The sequence below is a fragment of the Odocoileus virginianus genome, chromosome 15, assembly GCF_023699985.2.
Source record: "Odocoileus virginianus isolate 20LAN1187 ecotype Illinois chromosome 15, Ovbor_1.2, whole genome shotgun sequence".
NCBI lineage: Eukaryota > Metazoa > Chordata > Mammalia > Artiodactyla > Cervidae > Odocoileus > Odocoileus virginianus.
This window is the reverse complement of record NC_069688.1, coordinates 13,715,399-13,733,395: the sequence shown is the minus strand read 5'-3', so window position 1 is coordinate 13,733,395 and position 17,997 is coordinate 13,715,399. Positions and strand designations below refer to the sequence as shown.

The 17,997-nt window shown below is 41.0% G+C and overlaps 1 protein-coding gene across 1 annotated transcript in view; it reads left to right on the top strand.

Moving 5' to 3' along the window:
* Positions 1-15,057, top strand: part of FER1L6 (fer-1 like family member 6) — a 165,328-nt gene extending 150,271 nt beyond the window's left edge. The window contains exons 39-41 of the mRNA XM_020891147.2: positions 368-531; positions 10,500-10,600; positions 12,389-15,057. Coding sequence (XP_020746806.2) covers positions 368-531; positions 10,500-10,600; positions 12,389-12,572 — 449 coding nt within the window. The 3' untranslated portion in view covers positions 12,573-15,057. The remainder of the gene's footprint in view (positions 1-367; positions 532-10,499; positions 10,601-12,388) is intronic.
* The last annotated feature ends 2,940 nt before the right edge of the window (positions 15,058-17,997 follow it).

The window sequence follows — 17,997 nt, the reverse complement described above, 5'->3', positions numbered from 1 at the left end:
ACTTTTTAAAGTCCTTATAGAATTTGCCATGATATTACTTCTGTTTTATGTTTTGGCTTTTGGGCCGCGAGGCATGTGGGATCTTAACTCACCGACCAGGGATCGAACCCACACCTTCTGTACTGGAAGACAAAGTCCCAACCACTGGACTGCCAGGCAAGTCCTGGTGTGCTGCCACATTATTAAAGCTTTAAATGCAATAACCATGTCTTGGTCATATTTGTGTTGCAGATACCTAGCACAGGCTGTTGATCCCTTGTGGTTCTGATTGAATGACCAGTGAGAGGATAGATGAATGGGTGGGTGAATGAGGATAATGATGGATTTTAAAGCCCTTCCCTAACCCATTAAGGGCATCTCTTCACAGGCTCCCTGGAGATGAACCTCAATAGTTTCCCCAGAGCAGCGAAGTCTGCCAAAGCCTGTGATCTCACCAAATTTGAAAATGCAAGTGAGGAGAACAAGATTTCCATATTCCAGCAAAAGCGTGTGCGGGGCTGGTGGCCTTTTGCTAAAAGCAAAGAACTCACAGTAAGTGAACATGGTGTGGGGGTGGGGCAGGCAGAGGACCCATGCTCTTTAAATGAGTCATTTTGTAAACTTCAAGAAAAATGACTTGAAATGACAGAGAACCCTTTAGGGCAAAGGTTCTGCTGAGAAGGAAGAATTCTGAAAAATTTATAAATGCATTAAGCCCTCCGTATTTCGGCATGCTAGATTTAATAGCAATCTATGTCAGGGTGGGTTTCCATGCTCTTGGCTTGAACAATATGCCCCCGGCATTAATTTTTTTTTGACATCTCTTGAAATTATTCATATATTCCTGAAGAATGTGCAATTTTAATGCAAATGCTTCATGCCTTCACCTTCAAATGAAAAACTCAATTTAAAAAGTAATCAATCCTTTTAAAACTTGCTCCAGAGGATGCTGGCAGAAAGGAGAGCCATTCATCCCTCTCCCAACTTGCCAACTTGCTCCATCCTGCGTGGCGCATACTGTAGGAGTTCAGACATTTCACAAGTAGTGGGAACAAAATTCTCTTACCCTTTCTTTGAGCCCCCCCATCACTCCTGCGTAAGGGAGGATGGAGGACTCCAGTGCTCAGTGAAGTTGAGAAAAGGAGCCAGGACCGCATGGATGGCCCCCTTTCACTTCTGTCCTTGTCTTGGGGTGAGCGTGTTCTCCCTTTTGCTCCTAGTGCCCAGAGGTCAAAGCAAACCCAAGTCAGGACCTTTCAGGTCGCAAGTCTAGATAGAGACTGAATTCTCAGTCCCTCTGTTCTACGGGCTCAGTGGGAGCAAGACAAGGATTTCTTTGAGCCTACCTGGGTAAATGGCAGCTGCTGACCTGACTCCATGGAGTCTAGTTCTAGTGTGTTTTCTTGGAGGCTTTCTCTTCCCTCCATTCTCACTTCAGTTCTCTCTGTGAGATGGGATCGGAAGAATGAGGATTCAAGCAGGCTCCTTCTTTCCTGTCCCCTCAAGGATGCACTGAGGTTTTACTATGTGGCAGCCTCTGCACTCCATTCCAAGCTTCATGGCTTAGCACATAATAGATGCTCAGTTAGTGAACTGATTGATGAATGGATGAGTTCAGAAATGATGGTTCATAGCAATGTTATTCATAATATCCCAAATTGGAGCCATCCAAATGTCTATCAACTGATGAATGGATAAACAAATTTGATATATTAATAAAAATTTCAGAAACACAGACCTGATTGAAGTAAAGACGCATTTATTTGAAATTTGTTAGGACTACAGCCAGAGAGAGGCAGATTCAAGAAGCACTTGAGTTGTGTGCTGTTCCACTACAATATGGGGGAGCCTGGTAAAGGCAAAACACCACAAAGTTAAGCATAATATTTTTGGTTACCAATCAGAAACCAGCTGGCAAGAAGAGTGCTTTTTAAGCAAGGATTGGTTGGGGTTTGAAATGATTACATTGTTGCAAAAGGAGGGGGAACTTTGAAACTGCAAGGTTGCAGGGAGCAGCTGGTGGCAGATACTGTTTTGAAGATGGCTAGTTTAGTCCATCCTAAAGGAGATCAGTCCTGGGTGTTCATTGGAAGGACTGATGCTGAAGCTGGAACTCCAGTACTTTGGCCACCTCATGCGAAGAGTTGACTCATTGGAAAAGACCCTGATGCTGGGAGGGACTGGGGGCAGGAGCAGAAGGGGACGACAGAGGATGAGATGGCTGGATGGCATCACCGACTCGATGGGCATGAGTTTGAGTAAACTCCGGGAGTTGGTGATGGACAGGGAGGCCTGGCATACTGCGATTCATGGGGTTGCAAAGAGTCGGACACAACTGAGCGACTGAACTGAACTGAACTGAGTGGTGTCTTAGAATTTGATATAATTCAGAAAGTTGAAGTTCTCAATGATTTAGGAACTTGCATCCGCAAAACCACCTGGCATCCATTTTGGATACCTGAACCATAGTTACTCCATTTTGAGTTTTAAGTGGCTTTAAATATGTCACCATCAGGTATATCCATACAGTGGAATAAAATTTAACCACAGAAAGGTATAAAGTGTTGATACATGCTCCAACAGTAGACTGCTAGCTATTTCTCCAGCAGAAACAGGTTATTTGGGATTAACAAAGAACTGCAGTTCAAGATCTGCAACCATGGCTAGCCATGTGCAAGTCCCCAGCAAAAAAAATGGACAGAACTCTTTTATGGAGGGAAAAAAGAAGCTGGGAGTACTATAGTTAACAAAGAATCCGTGGCTTTGCATTGGCAGAGTCGTGACTCTCTCTCATTGGATAAGCTGTGACCAGGCGAGAAGAGGAAGTCTTTCTTCTTCCTGTTAGGTTCTGCTGTCCGCGTAGGGCATGAGAGCCCCCTTTTCTGATCTCTCCACTCTATTTAAATTGAGATTTCCGTCTACTCATTTTTACAGTTTCCATGCCTGTAAAATGAGTAGTTTAGACAGGGTGCCTCCAAGATGTGTTTCTAGCAAAGACATTCTGTATTTCCAACTCTGCGTAAACTCCCCTCCTGTGCCTTGAAGCCAGCAGTCAGAACATCACTGTCCTCTTATTCCAATTACCAGCAGCCAGGAGGGGTTTGTTTATGGGCTCTGCCACCTGCCAGGCTTATTTTTAAAGCCACTTATCTGTACACCCAAGTGGTGTAATTGAGAGACTTGGATCATACAGCTCCTAGTGTGGAATATGGAGAGTGAGTGAAAAACAACTCCAAATGGAATTACAAAAGCATGGGCATCCTTTGGTGAAGGAACGAGAATATGTATAGAACACATTTTTCATTAAACACATTGCATCATGCATCTTATTATCCTGCTAAAAGCAACCTTCAAAGAAATCAGTCTTCGAGGAGATGAAGATAAATTTCTTTTATAGGTTAATCTTGTGAGTCTACAGGTAGGTAGCCCAGGTAAGTCCCAAGAGCATAGTAACTAAAATTAAAAGAGAAGTTTCTTTGCCTTCAGTTTAGTGCAAAAAAAAACAGTTGTCAGCATTTGCTATGGCTACATACTCATATGCTAGGCACTAAAGGCTCAGCAATCAATAAGACACATGCCTGCCATCCAGAAATTAACAGTTTAGCTGAGGAGACCTGTAGACAGACAAACTATCTGAAGAGTACATGGCAAATTCAGATTCTACAGGAACAGAGAGGGGAGATATTTTTCACCTGAAGATTATTTTTAAGACAAACTATATTATATGCATTTATAGAAAATTCAAAAGACACCAAAATGCAGAAAGGAAGAAATACTGCCCACATGCACATTACTCAAAAAAACAGTTGTTAATACATACTGTTATTCCCGATATATATAGATTTTGGTTAATTTTATATAGTCGTTTTCACTCTGTGTTAAAAATAATGCCTTGTTCATTTTGTTTTACTCAATGTTATAATACGCATTCCTCTACATAGTATTATGAATATGATTAACTCTTTATATTCTCAAAATAGAAATGCCACAGTTAAATCATGTGTTTTTCCTCAACATGTGTTCATTTAAAGAAATTTAAGTGTGCAGAAAAGTTGACTAGGACAAGGATCAGTCAGTCATATACCCACCATCTAGAGTCAGCATTTGTTGATACTTTGCCATATTTATTTGCCTCTATATGTGAATATATATATGTGTGTGTGTATATATATATGTATAGGTATAGATTCACACACACATACATTGGCTGAACCATTTAGGAGTAAGTTGTAGACATTCTAACACTTAACCCCTAAATACTTCCATGTACATATCCTGAGAATATGGAAATCTTCTTACATAACTATAATGCCGTCATCACATATAAATTAACAATATTGCCTAATATAACTCGATATCCATATCATATTCATTTCTCCTTCTATAAAAAGGATACCCTATTGTCCTCAAATGTATTTTCTAGCTGTTTTTTTTTAAATAAGATTCAGTCATAGTTGATATGTTGCTATTACTTATCTTTTTGATCTACTTTATTTTCAAATAGGCCCCCAGCCATTTTTATCTATCATCTGTCTATCTATCTGGCTATCTATCCATCCATCTATATATTATCTAATTATATCATTGTTTTTCATTTATTAGTTGGCATTTATGTGTTAAGAAGAGCTTTTTCTCATCAAATGGATATATATTATAGTCACCACATCCCCTAAAAAAAATCAGATAAATGTTTAATTCTCTCCATTCACTACCAAGTTTTTGAATCAAGAATTAGTGTAAGATTCATACTTAGTGGTGGTAAATGAGATTTTTTTCTCTTGCTTTATATTTTTGTATCATCATTGACTCATGAATTTAAAATTATTTTTTTCTAACCCAGTAGCAAACAAGATCCCTAGTACCCTGACACTTGTTTCTAAATACCAATTCCTACTAAAAGAATCCGTATATCTTTGGGGAAATGGCTGACTCCAGGTCAGGGGCAGATAAATGCAATGTGACCCTGAGACATCTCATTATAACAAATAAGACAATTTGAATATCCAAAAGAATAATGACTATGTGTTTTGTGTTAAAGCTTTTTCTGAGTTTTGGACTATTTCCTTAAATTAGCTATCGAGAAATGGAGTTCCTAGGTCCAGGGTGCGATCATGTACTGTAATGCACACAGTCACACACACATGCATATGTACATGTACACATATATGGGTATGTGGGCTTCGCTTGTGGCTCAGCTGGTAAAGAATCTGCCTGCAATGTGGGAGACCTGGGTTCGATCCCTGGGTTGGGAAGATCCCCTGGAGAAGGGAAAGGCTACCCACTCCAGTATTCTGGCCTGGAGAATCCCACGGACTGCATAGTCCATGGAGTCCCAAGGAGTCGGACATGACTGAGCAACTTTCACTTTCATGTGTATATGTATGTATTGTGTATATATGTATTCCTCTTCCTAAAGGATTTAACCAGCATACATTCCCACCATTAATGTATGAGAATGCCTCATCTCATACAAGTGAAGGCTGTGTTTAGAAAGCAATCATTATTGCTGAAGACAGCATATCCAACCTCAACAGAATCAGTTCTTGGCCTCCCCCAGCTTCCACCCTCCGGGCTCAGTGAAGTGTGAAGCCCATAAGCAATGGCCGTGATACCACAAACCTAGTCTTGTCAGGACCTTTCCTTATCATTTTCTTCCATCCATAGATGTCATTAGGTTAACAGATAGTCTTTCAAAGTGTCCACTTTTTCCAACTCTGATTTAAAATTACTTTGGGAGGATATTATTAACTTAAGGCCTCTCCTTGGTTCTTGGTTGAATACTGATGATTGAAATAGGATATGGCCTCTGTGTGGAGAGATATGGAATGAGGAGCAGCATTTATCAGACTGCATCAGGAAACACCTTCCCCCTGTCGCCTTTGTGATGCCGGATAAACCCTTCATGCCCACTCAGGCAGGGCAGTGAAGCGGGGTCGAGGCTCTTCATAATATTAGCTGATGACTCCTATGACTTGGGCAGAATTCATTTCATATCCTCTGCCTCCTTTTTTTTTTCTCCTTTAAAATGTTTCTGTGAGAATATGGGTCCTTGGGACTTTTTTGAGAGTTTTCTGAATAAGCGGAATATATTTCTCATTAAATTATGCGTTTCTGTCCATGAAGTAGTGTTGAAGGTAAGAACTATGATTTTTTAAGAGTTTGATATTCACCAAGCACTGGGGTGAGCACTGTATAAGTGTTATTTATTTTTCAAAGCAACTTTATGGGGTACATGCTATTAACATCCCCAGATGTGTGAGACTCAGAGCGGGCAGGTAACTCATCCAAGGTCACACAGCTAGTAAGTGGTAGAATCTGATTTCAGATATAAATTTATCTGCACAAAATCCTACTCACTCAATTCCTGTGCTGTGTTATGCTATGCCTTGCCCTACTATTCCCTGTTACTGAAGGCCAGCCATTAGATGGAAATCAAAAACATGTTTTTCTTTTCTTTTTAAAGCCAATTTTATTAATACATAATATGTTTACATACAGAAAAGAGTAATATACATTCTAGAGAAGTGTACCAACCATGAATTTTTCACAGTGAACACTCCCATCAGTACCTAGACAAAGAAGCAGAGCCTCTCCAGTGACCCAGAGCCCTCATGCCTCTGTCCTGACCGCTATCCTGACCTCTGACCTCATCAATTGATCCGTTGCCCTCTTTACCTAAATGAAATCACGCATAGTGTATCATTTTGTATCTGGCCTCATCTGTGCAACATTTTTCCTCTTTATAGAAAGTGTGTGTTTTTCAACATTTAACATCAAAAATATATTCTAATGCTGGGGAATGGCAGTGATTGTGAAATTCTTCTTGAACATTTCAGAAAAGGCATATTGATTGATTGTTAGATAAATAGGCTGTCTCACTTCTTCCACAGAATAAAACCACTTAGACACATAAAACAGCAGAAGATGTTGTTTTTTAGCTACTCAGTTGTGTCCAACTCTTTGCAACCCCATGGACTGCAGCACACCAGGCTTCCCTATTCGTCACTGTCTCCCTGAGTTTGCTCAAACTCATGTCCATTGAGTCAATGATGCCATCCAACCATCTCATCCTGTCGTCCCCTTCTTTTGCCTTCAGTCTTTCCCAGCATCAGTATCTTTTCCAATGAGTCAGCTCTTCACATCAGGTGACCAAAGTATTGGAGCTTCAGCATCAGTTCTTCCCATGAATATTCATGGTTTCTTTCCTTTAGGATTGACTGATTTGATCTCCTCTCTGTCCAAGGTACTCTCAAGAGTCTTCTCCAGTGCCACAGTTTGAAAGCATCAATTCTTTGGTGCTCTGCCTTCTTTATGGCCCAACTTTCACATCCATACATGACTACTAAAAAAAATCATAGCACTGACTATATGCACCTTTGTTGGCAAAGTGATGTCTCTGCTTTTTAAAACACTAGGTTTGTCATAGCTTTTCTTCCAAAATAGCGGAGGATGGGTCCTGTCAGAGGACCTGGGTACAAATCCTAGTTGTGTGACATAAGTTAGCAAACATCATCAAGCCTTCGTTTCCTGGGCTATAAACTGGAAATAAAAATGTCATCTATTTCGCCAAGCTGTCAAGTGGTTTAAATGGAATAATACACCACCATGCAAGTTATACACACTCTAGCTAAGCTTATTGTTAAGCAATGAAGAAAAAAAGGCACCTGTGATCCCTTCACTCTCATACTCACTTGTTCGCCATTGGCTTTTGTCCTCTCTTCCAAACATTCTGGAGCCCAGCAGTTGGTTAGTGACTCTTAAGCTCTGTCAAGTATAGAGGAGTTGAATGAGGCTCCTAGCATATAAAAGTGTTGCACAGTGGAGCCCAAATCATCGCTGAAAAACCTCTGGAGACCAGCCAGAGGGTCTTACCTTGCAGACTGGAAGCCCTCTCTGCCATGCATTGAGAGCTGGCTTCTTGGGTTTATTCCAGTCATGAAATCTTACACGGTTATCCTAAGCTCTAACTCTGCCTTTCATGAAACCTAAAAGTTAGAGCCAAGTTGGTTTAAAGAGCCTCTGGCCATTTGATAGATGAGGAAACTAAGGCCCAAGAAGACAAATACCTTTAGGTGGCAATGATGAAGGCAATCATAGAATCATCTCATGTTAGAGCTGGGAAGGGTCTCATAAAAATTTTAGTCTAATTATCTGGCAATTGGAAGGCAGCCTGCTATAAAGGAAAGAGCATGAACTTCAGAATCATACAGAGTTTGGTTCAAATTCCAGTTGGTTATCTAATTGCCTATGGGATCTTGGGAAAGTTATTTGACTTTTATGGCTTTATTTCTCTATCAGTATAAAGGAAACTTACTTTGCTAGTCACTACGATAGATAGATTATAGACAAAAAAACAATTCTGGGACAAAACAAGCATTCAATAAAGCATTGCAGTTATAGTTAGAGTTATATTACTATTATTGTGCTGTTAAAAGATGTGTAGAGGCGTGACAAGAATGGATAAAAGCTTTATATTCTTTCTTTCCAAGTATTTCCTTAGTCCCTTTATGTGCAAGTCATTGCTGATGGAGCCAAAATTTCTCAACAGGAATGAGTATATATACACATATTTTTAAGGAATATTTCTGGGTCATATGAATTTAATCCCTTCTGAGTTTGGTCACTGTACTAGTCTAAAGAATGGATGAGTCTACCTAGATTTGAACTCATGACTTCACTTATAATAAAAGCCCACTGTGCTTCTTTCCTAATTCAGACAGCCATGACAGTACCTCTCTGCGCCTGCTCCAAAAAAGTGAAAAAAAAGTGAAAGTGAAAGTCACTCAGTTGTGTCTGACTCTTTGTGACCCCATGGACTATACAGTCCATGGAATTCTCCAGGCCAGAATCCTGGAGTGGGGAGCCTTTCCCTTCTCCAGGGGCTCTTCCCAACCCAGGGACCCAAACTCACCCCAAATACTCTATTTCTCTCTAATTTCTCCCATGATTACATTTTTGTGGCTGCCAGCAACTAAACCTGTTTGTTAAGAAGCCCTGGCTTGGGTTTCCTTGGTGGCTCAGTGGTAAAGAATCCACCTGCCAAAGCAGGAGACACAGGTTTGATCCTGGATCTGGGAAGAGCCCACATGCCGCGGAGCATCTAAGCCTGCAGATCACAGCTGTCGAGCCTCTCTAAGCCCATGTGCCACACCTGCCGAAGCCTGCGTGAGCTAGAGCCGGTGCTCCACAAGAGAAGCCACCGCAATGAGAGCCCTGCCTACCACAGCTGGAGAGCAGACCCACTCATGCACCTGGAGAAAAAGCCCGGGCAGCAGTGAAGACCCAGCACAGACAAAAAGTAATAAATAAATAAAAATGAAATATATATATATATGAAGAAACCCTGGCTTTTTCAGGAAGAATAAATAAGTTAACACTAGATCATTGGTTCATTAGAACCTTAGACCTTTTTACTGGGTAGGAAATCAACCTCAGAAGTCAGGTAATGCCCCATCCACACGGGATTCAGAAAGGCAAACTTAACAGCAAACATAGGTGCTAAAATTCTTTGATGTTGCTCCAGTCTCCTGCCACTTCTGTGTCCCTCCTATCATCTTGAATCTTTTCTAATTTTGTTTTTTTGGCCACATCACACAGCATGTGGGACTTTAATTCCCTGGCCAGGGATTAAACCTGTGTCCCCTGCATTGAAAGCATGGAGTGTTAACCACTGGACCACAAGGGAAGTCCCTCACCTTGAATCTTGATCCACAAAACCAAAGGAGCAGGACAGAGTGTTTCCTCCACCAAGAACAGGAGCTCTAGTAGATCAAGGGTCCTATTTTTCTTAATCATTAAGTCCCCAGGGCCGAGAACAGTAGGGAGCCTCCAAAAGTAGTGAATGAACAAGAAAGAATGACTCTCACCTTTTACAGGCGTCCTGTCTCATCCTTTGATAACCCAAGACTTACATCCCTGCCAATAACCTTGGCACGGTGCTCTGAAGAATCATATGATTCATAATTTTCAAACCAAAGAGACTGTTTCTCTCTGAGGGAAGAGAAGGGAAGAGAGTGCTAGAATTAAAGGATAATTCTAAAATACTTAGAGGGCACAACAAAAACAAGGATGACAGAAAAGCCAATTGGCAAATGTAGGTCCATAGACACCCAGCTCCGCTTGAGAGTCATTGACAGAGAAGAAAGATGGTAGCAGATTCAAAGGGGTTTGCTACTCAAGTAATTAGTCTCCTTTTCTATTTTCTATAATTCATATTGCTTCTACAGATATTAAATGATTACAAGTGAAATCTGTGTGTCTATGTGTACACATGGGACTCCCTCACCTCACAAAAGTGGAGTAACATTATTTCAGGACTTTTATTACCCATCGTAAAAATGGCTTCTCCCAGGACCAAAAAGATAATATTTCCTCAAAATAAAGCAGCTAGATAGTCAAAATCCTTCCTGGCGTTCTCCCACATGATAACCCTTCTTCTAGAAGGTTGGCCTTGCCCTCCCCTCCAGCCCCCACCCCGCAGCGCTTTGTGACTAGAAACTGAGAGTTTTGTCTTTGTGCAGGGCAAGGTTGAAGCCGAGTTCCACCTCGTGACGGCAGAGGAAGCTGAGAAAAATCCTGTTGGCAAGGCCCGAAAGGAGCCAGAGCCCCTGGACAAGCCCAAGTGAGTGGAGTCACGGGGGCGAGGGGCTCAGACTCGGGAAAGGCCCTCTGTGGTCCCCACACCAGTGGATGCAAGCATTTCTCCAAAACATCCCTCCGGGAGAAGCGAGAAGTGAGGAGGGGTCAATAGGCACAATTCATGTAGTTTTTGCTTCTTTGTGTTTTGTTTGTGCTTAGTCACCCAGCCATGTCCAACTCTTTGCAACCCCATGGACTGTAGCCCACCAGGCTCCTCTGTCCGTGGGATTCTCCACGGACTAGAGTGGGTTACCATTTTCCTGTTCCAGGAGATCTTCCCAACCCAGGGATCAAACCCAGGTCTCCCGTGTCTCCTGCATTGCAGGCTGATTCTTTATTGGCATGGTTCTATAATTGAAAAATATTCCAAAAATCCTACTATCTGGCAAATGGAAAGGACACTTTTTCATAATACTACCAAATAAGCAATTCCAGAATAATTTCATATATTTTTTCAACTAATTTTGTATGCAAATGTGAGTTTTATATGAATTTTTTCCCTAGTCTTTCTCTAATCATGCATGCAAAATTATCTTTATATTTCACTTATCCTTGGCTGAAAAATTTTATCTTGTTGCCATAACTGTCAGAGGATTTTTTTTAATGGTTGTGGAATTGTTCACAGACTCGATACCCATATTTAAGTTGGTTGCCATCGCATAGTTGGATGTTTAATTTACATCTACCTTTTTCCATTATTATAATATGATAAAAATGTTTCCCCTTTATAAATTATCACTTAAAATAAATTTCCAGAAGTAGAATTACTAGCAGCGAGGATTACCATATTCAGTTTAAACCATGGTTATATATCAATTAAAAAGTAAACACACGGGGCTTCCCTGGTGGTCCAGTGGTTAAGACTTCACCTTCCAATGTTGAAGGTGTGAGTTTGATCCCTGGTTGGGAGCTAAGACCCCACATGGCTTGTGGTAAAAAAAAATCAGAACGTAAGACAGAAGCAATATTGAAACAAATTCAATAAAGACTTTAAAAATGGTCCAAATCAGAAAAACTAAAAAAAAAAAAAAAAGTTAAAAAAAGTAAACATATACATTGATAGATATGAAATATGTACACAAAATACCCTCTCAAATTACAGCTATCTTATTCCTCCCTGGACCCCAAGTGTCTCCTGATGAGTAGGTGTTCCCTTCTTTGCACCTATATTTAATCTATCATAGTGTTGGGAACATAATCGTCGCTTCATTAATTCAAAATTATTTACTAAGTTCTACTGTACCTACTTAAAAAAAAAAACCACTTTGAAGAACACCAGAGAAATATAATATATAAACTCTGCCTTCCAGAAGCTTTCAGTCTATTTAGGGAGGGCACACAGATTCATAAAATAGTTATGAGAGTGTGGAAAACACATGTTAGGTTCAAAAAGGGGGTAGGTCAAGCAATGAGTGAGGTAGGAATTCAGAATGAGAGGAATTATTGTGGACTGGGGTAGTCAGGGAGGGCTTCATGGAAGAGGTGAGGCTTGAACTGGTCAGGGTAGGGCAGACAGAGGGCTTTCAGTTCTCTGGCTAGGTTCTAACTAGGTTCTTGCCCTCCTCAGGACCACTCTTTAGAATGATGAGGAATCATTATCACATAAAAAGTTAGCTTGCTCCTGCCTGAAGACAACATGGTCTTCTCCCATTTTCAGGCCTCTCGTTGTGGCTCCTCACAAAACAGAGTCAGAAATCCTTCCTGAGATCTTGAGATTCTGATGTGTTGACAACCTGGCACCTTCCCTGATCTTCTCTTTCTTCCTTCTCAGCCGCCCGAACACCTCCTTCTCTTGGTTCGTGAGCCCCTTCAAGTGCCTGTACCACCTCATCTGGAGGAATTACAAGAAGTACATCATCATCGGTTTCATTCTGATCATCCTCATCATCTTCCTGGTCCTCTTCATCTATACCTTGCCGGGAGCCATCAGCCAAAGGATTGTTGGGGGCTCGTAGAGGGTCATGGAGAATCCAGACCTTCCCTTTCTGCTGATTCCCTCTTCTTTCTCATCTGTAAATAGATAGATAAGAATGTGTGCTCTGTGCAAGCACCATACTGGGTGCTAAGGGGGTAAACCCAAAGACCTAAGAGTCACTCCCTATAACTAAAGACACATCAGCTCTTTTTGGAGGAGGAACAGTCCCTTCCTACTTCAACCCCTGCTACCCCTTTTTCCAACTGAAAAGCCTTAAGTCATGGTTTTGCCCACGGGCAGCATGAAATAATGGTTCCTTCACCCTATAATAATCACTGGTGACCTCAAATTGACTTAGGTGAATATTTCCTTTCCATAATTGGTTTTATTCTGAGAAGTTTAATTCTAGGTCTCAGATATTATTGGAAACACTTCTTTTTAAGTATTAAGTAATTTTTTTTACTGCAAATTTAACTAAAAGCATTTTAGCAAAATACTAGATGTTTAACCTGTCCCATATATCTTCAGTTCAGTTCAGTTCAGTCGCTCAGTCATGTCCACAGGACTGGAAAAGGTCAGTTTTCATTCCAATCCCAAAGAAAGGCTCAAACTACTGCACAGTTGCACTCATCTCACACACTAGTAAAGTAATGCTCAAAATTCTCCAAGCCAGGCTTCAGCAATACGTGAACCGTGAACTTCCAGATGTTCAAGCTGCTTTTAGAAAAGGCAAAGGAACCAGAGATCAAACTGCCAACATCCGCTGGATCATTGAAAAAGCAAGAGAGTTCCAGACAAACATCTATTTCTGCTTTATTGACTATGCCAAAGCCTTTGACTGTGTGGGTCACAATAAACTGTGGAAAATTCTGAAAGAGATGGGAATACCAGACCACCTGACCCATATATCTTAACCTTGTTTTAATCCTTACAGTTTATAGGACACATTCAGTTATTCAGGCTGAGAAGCTGGCTTAGAATAAACTGTATATATACCACTTAAAATAAAGTCCCATCTAAAAAGGAGATGTTGCTGGTTCTCCATTAAATGCTTGTAGAACATGCTCAGTAGTAGTAGTGAGTTCTGGAGAAGTCCATTTGTGTTTATGCTAAATGGATTTAGCATATGGCAATTTCCAAGTGGGAATTAAAATATGATTCTAGGTATGTGTGAATAGGATGGGGAGCTCCATGAGACCAGTAGGAATTCTCTTTAGTCATATATATAGTCCCCACCAAATATGGTGTTCCCCTAGCCCTACACCGTGATGTGAATAACCATCCTTTGCATTATTCAGTCTTACCACCATATATGGTAGGTTCTGTCATGACTCTTAAGCACAGATTCATTTCAAAAGCAGTCTTAGAAACAATACCCAATACACTTGTCAGATGGGGTCAGTTTTTCTTAAATTAAATCTTTGATCTTCAAAGTAACACAGTCTAGATCTGCCATCCTGTCTAAAGCAGGGAGCGGAAGTGAGGGACTAGTGTTCTCAGGTGAAATAGGAAACAGAAGAATTGGAATGTGTGGCCTTAAACATGAATAAGTGTGGCAACCGTTTCTTTCTTTCTTTCTTGAGGGGCCATTTGGCGGCATGGAGGAAGCTGGATGGGGCTCCCCTCTCGACACCAGAAGCACTGGGGCTGCTGTTTTCTTTAGACAGCCTTACACGTGGCTCAGCGGGTCAAGAGCCCGCCTGCAGTGAGGGAGGCCTGCTTTGACCCCTGGGTTGGGGAGATCCCCTGGAGAAGGGAAAGGCTACCCACTCCAGCATTCTGGCCTGCAGAATTCCATGGACTCTAGTCCACGGGGTCGAAAACAGCCGGACATGACTGAGCGACTTTCACTTCACTTCACACATATGTTATTTCTGTAAAATGACGCATGTTACTTCCACATGAGAAGTCATTTAGAATGTTCCTGATTCATAAAAGATTGAGGTATTAGTGTTGTTCCCTGAATTCTAAACACTCACTCCTTAGTAAACATATGTCCTATTTTCTTGAAGTGCCAAGAACTAGAGCATTTATAGCATGAGGATGTTTCCTAGTGTGATTAGTTACATAAACTATGGATCATTCTTATTGTGAAATAACAGACATCAAGAATGATATAGCTCAAATTACTTGATGGCATGGAATATATACATTGAGTACACTGTAAATTAAAAAAAAACTATGTATAGCATGATTTAAAAAGAAAAATATGTACATATGCATAAATTAAATGTCTGGAGGAATATGCCAAAGTGTTAATAGTGGTCATCTTTAAATAGCAGTTAGAGAAGGAAATGGCAACCCACTCCAGTACTCTTGCCTGGAAAATCCCATGGACAGAGGAGCCTAGTAGGCTACAGTCCATGGGGTTGCAAAGAGTCAGACACGACTGAACGACTTCACTGTCTCTTTAAGTAGCAGTATCTTTTCTTTCCCTTCTTGATTCTCTATTTTTCCTAAGACTTCTAAAATAAATATGCTTTGTTTTTAACATCAAATGTTTAATAAATAATTATAAATTTAAAGATGTTCATTTAAAACTATGTATTGAGTGTCCCTTGTGTGCATAGCAGTGGGATACAGCAGAGGTAAGATAAACGCAGCCTCTTGTTGCCATGGATTTTGCATCCAGAACCTCCTCAAGATATTGTTTATCTCCAGATTATGGTTTGTCTAAGAAGAACACTAAATAAGGAATGTGTTTTTCATGGATGACGTTTAGGGAAAAGCACAACACACGTTTGCGGCCATGTTGAAAAGCAAAAGAACAACTTTATTTTTAGGACAGATTTGGGAGGAAAGTATTATGCTTTCTGCTGGATTCTGGACAGTGAAATGCCAAGTCAACACTTGACGAAACAATACACATTGTTCAACCCACAATGAAAACAATAAAAATGGAAAATTCTTCTAAGTTAAATACAGCTCAAATTATCTTTGATGTCATATTGAATGCTGAAAAGCAAAAGTATTTGAAACACTTTTCAGATCATATGGTGCTATAAGAAACGTGTGAGGAGCAATGGTAAATGAGGATAATTTTGGAATCAGCTCTGTCTGGTGTTTTTACATATAGATTATCATTCATGGCTTATCCTGTGTAGAAAATAAATAAATAAAATAAAATAATGTTCTAGGCCAACTGTGCACAGCTAGCCTTAAAGGAACTACAGCTCAAGAATTTTAAAAATTTAGGACTCTCCTGGTGGTACAGTGGTTAAGAACCTGTCTGCCAAGGGCTTGATCCCTGGTCTGGGAAGATGCCAGATGCCGTGTAACAGTTAAAGCCCTGTGCCACTTCTGAGCCCGCACCCTAGAGCCCTCGAGCCACGACTACTGAAGCCCACGCGCTTAGAGCCTGTGCTCCGCGCCAAGAGAAGCGATGCAATGAGAAGCCCGTGCACCGCAATGAAGAGTAGCCCCTGATCGCCGCGACTAGAGAAAGCCCACAAACAGCAAAGAAGACCCAGCACAACCAAAAACTAAAACAATTCTAAAAATTAAAGCAGAATACCCATTTCCCAAGAAGCTGTCATGAGTCCCTACTTGTATTCTTCAATGGGATTAATTTTTTTATTTTTATTTTTTAAAATTAATTAATTTATTTTAATTGGAGGCTAATTTACAATATTGTAGTGGTTTTTGCCATATGTTGACATGAATCCGCCGTGGGTATACATGTGTTCCCCATCCTTAACCCCCATCCCACCTCCCTCCCCATCCCATCCCACAGGGTTGATCAATTTAAATCTATTCGTTTGATGGATTAGAGTTGTTCTTACTGCTTAAATCTGGCTCAGAGTGATTTTGCTTATTTTTTTTTTTTTTTTTAAAAAAAACAACATTTAAATCTTTCCCCTCAAACTAACTAAGAAAAATGGAATACCAGCAACAACATCATGAAACAACTCACAGGATATGATATCCAGTTCTCCAGTAATAGAAATGGTCTATGCCTTTCTTGCTCTTTTCCCTCAAAAGACACATGAATAGAAATTGGAAAACTAAACTGTCTTTGCACAGCTGGGGCCAGTTGATGTTTATTCATTCAACAGATAACTATTGAGTTCCATCCTAATTCCAATTGCTGTGATCAACTCTGGGGACTCAAAAGTACACAATTTTCTAGATAAAGTAAATCTTCGCTCTAAAGGAGCATAGGGTTTGCTAGACAGAAGATATTAATCAAATAATCACATAAAGCCAGATAAATACAGACTGATAGATTTAATAGGAGCAAAGTACTGGGATCAGAAGAGCATCTCAACAAGGACCCATAGCCAGTCTGGCAGTCAGGAAGAAAGATGGAGAGGAAGAGCATGCTAGCAGAAGAAAGTAGCATGTGCAAAGGCCCTGAGGTGGGAGGAAGCAAAAGACAGTGGGTACCAAGTGAGAAGCAGAGGGTCCTGAGATGGAGCTGAAAAGTCATGTAGGGGCCACACCCTTAAAGGCTTCGGCCTTCACTTGAAGGGCAGTGAATAGTGAGGATTTTTAAGAAGTGGAAAAGAATGAATAGATTTTTATTTCATGTGGAGAACAGACTGGAGGTCATCCTTCCCACAAGAGAGAATGGTTATTTTCACTCAGCACCTGTGGTAAAGAAGGAAAGAGAAGGGATCTGAGATGATCCCTCAATGGCTCCAGGGTGGTCTAATGGGGAGTTTGGGGTCTGGTATTAACTCTGCTTCATACAGGCTATGTGACCTAAGGCATCTAACTTCACATCTCTGATCTATACTTTCCTTGTCTGTGTTATAAGGAGGTTCACATATATGGTGATGAAAAGACCATGGCATATTTTGGTGAAAAACAGGTGTTGATGGGTCTGTATCATGGAGCAGGATGGATTGAACTCAGAATCAGACTATGAAAGGCTTTGACTGCCAAGCAAGAAGGTTGGACCTTTTGCAGCAGAAAGTGGGGACCCCTGGAAGAGTTTAAACAGAGAAGTGACAAGAACCAGTTTATGTATTACAGAAGTTGCTCTCCCTGCAGTGCATGACGGATGGATGAAGATGAGATCCAGAGGCCGGAACCTTTCAGGAAGCAGTAACCAAAACTCTGGGCTTTCTCGATGGCTCAGTGGGAAAGGAATTTGCCTGCAGTGCAGGAGACACACGCGGGTTCAACCCCTGGGTGGGGAAGATCCCCTAGAGGAGGAAATGGCAACTCACTCCAGTATTCTTGCCTGGAAAATTCCTTTGACAGGAGGAATTTTTGACAGAGGATTTATTTGACAGAATTGACAGAATTCCTTTGACAGAGTCCGGCAGGCTATAGTTCATGGGGTCACAGCAAAGAGTCAGACATGACTGAGCACATGACACATGACATGAGCCAAAACCCTGGTGGGAGGACCAGATTCAGGGCCATGGCCATGGGGATGGACAGGAAGAGCCAGATTCTGGAACATTGGTGAGGTTCCCCAACCACCACCCCTATCTCTGGCACCCAAGATACCTGCA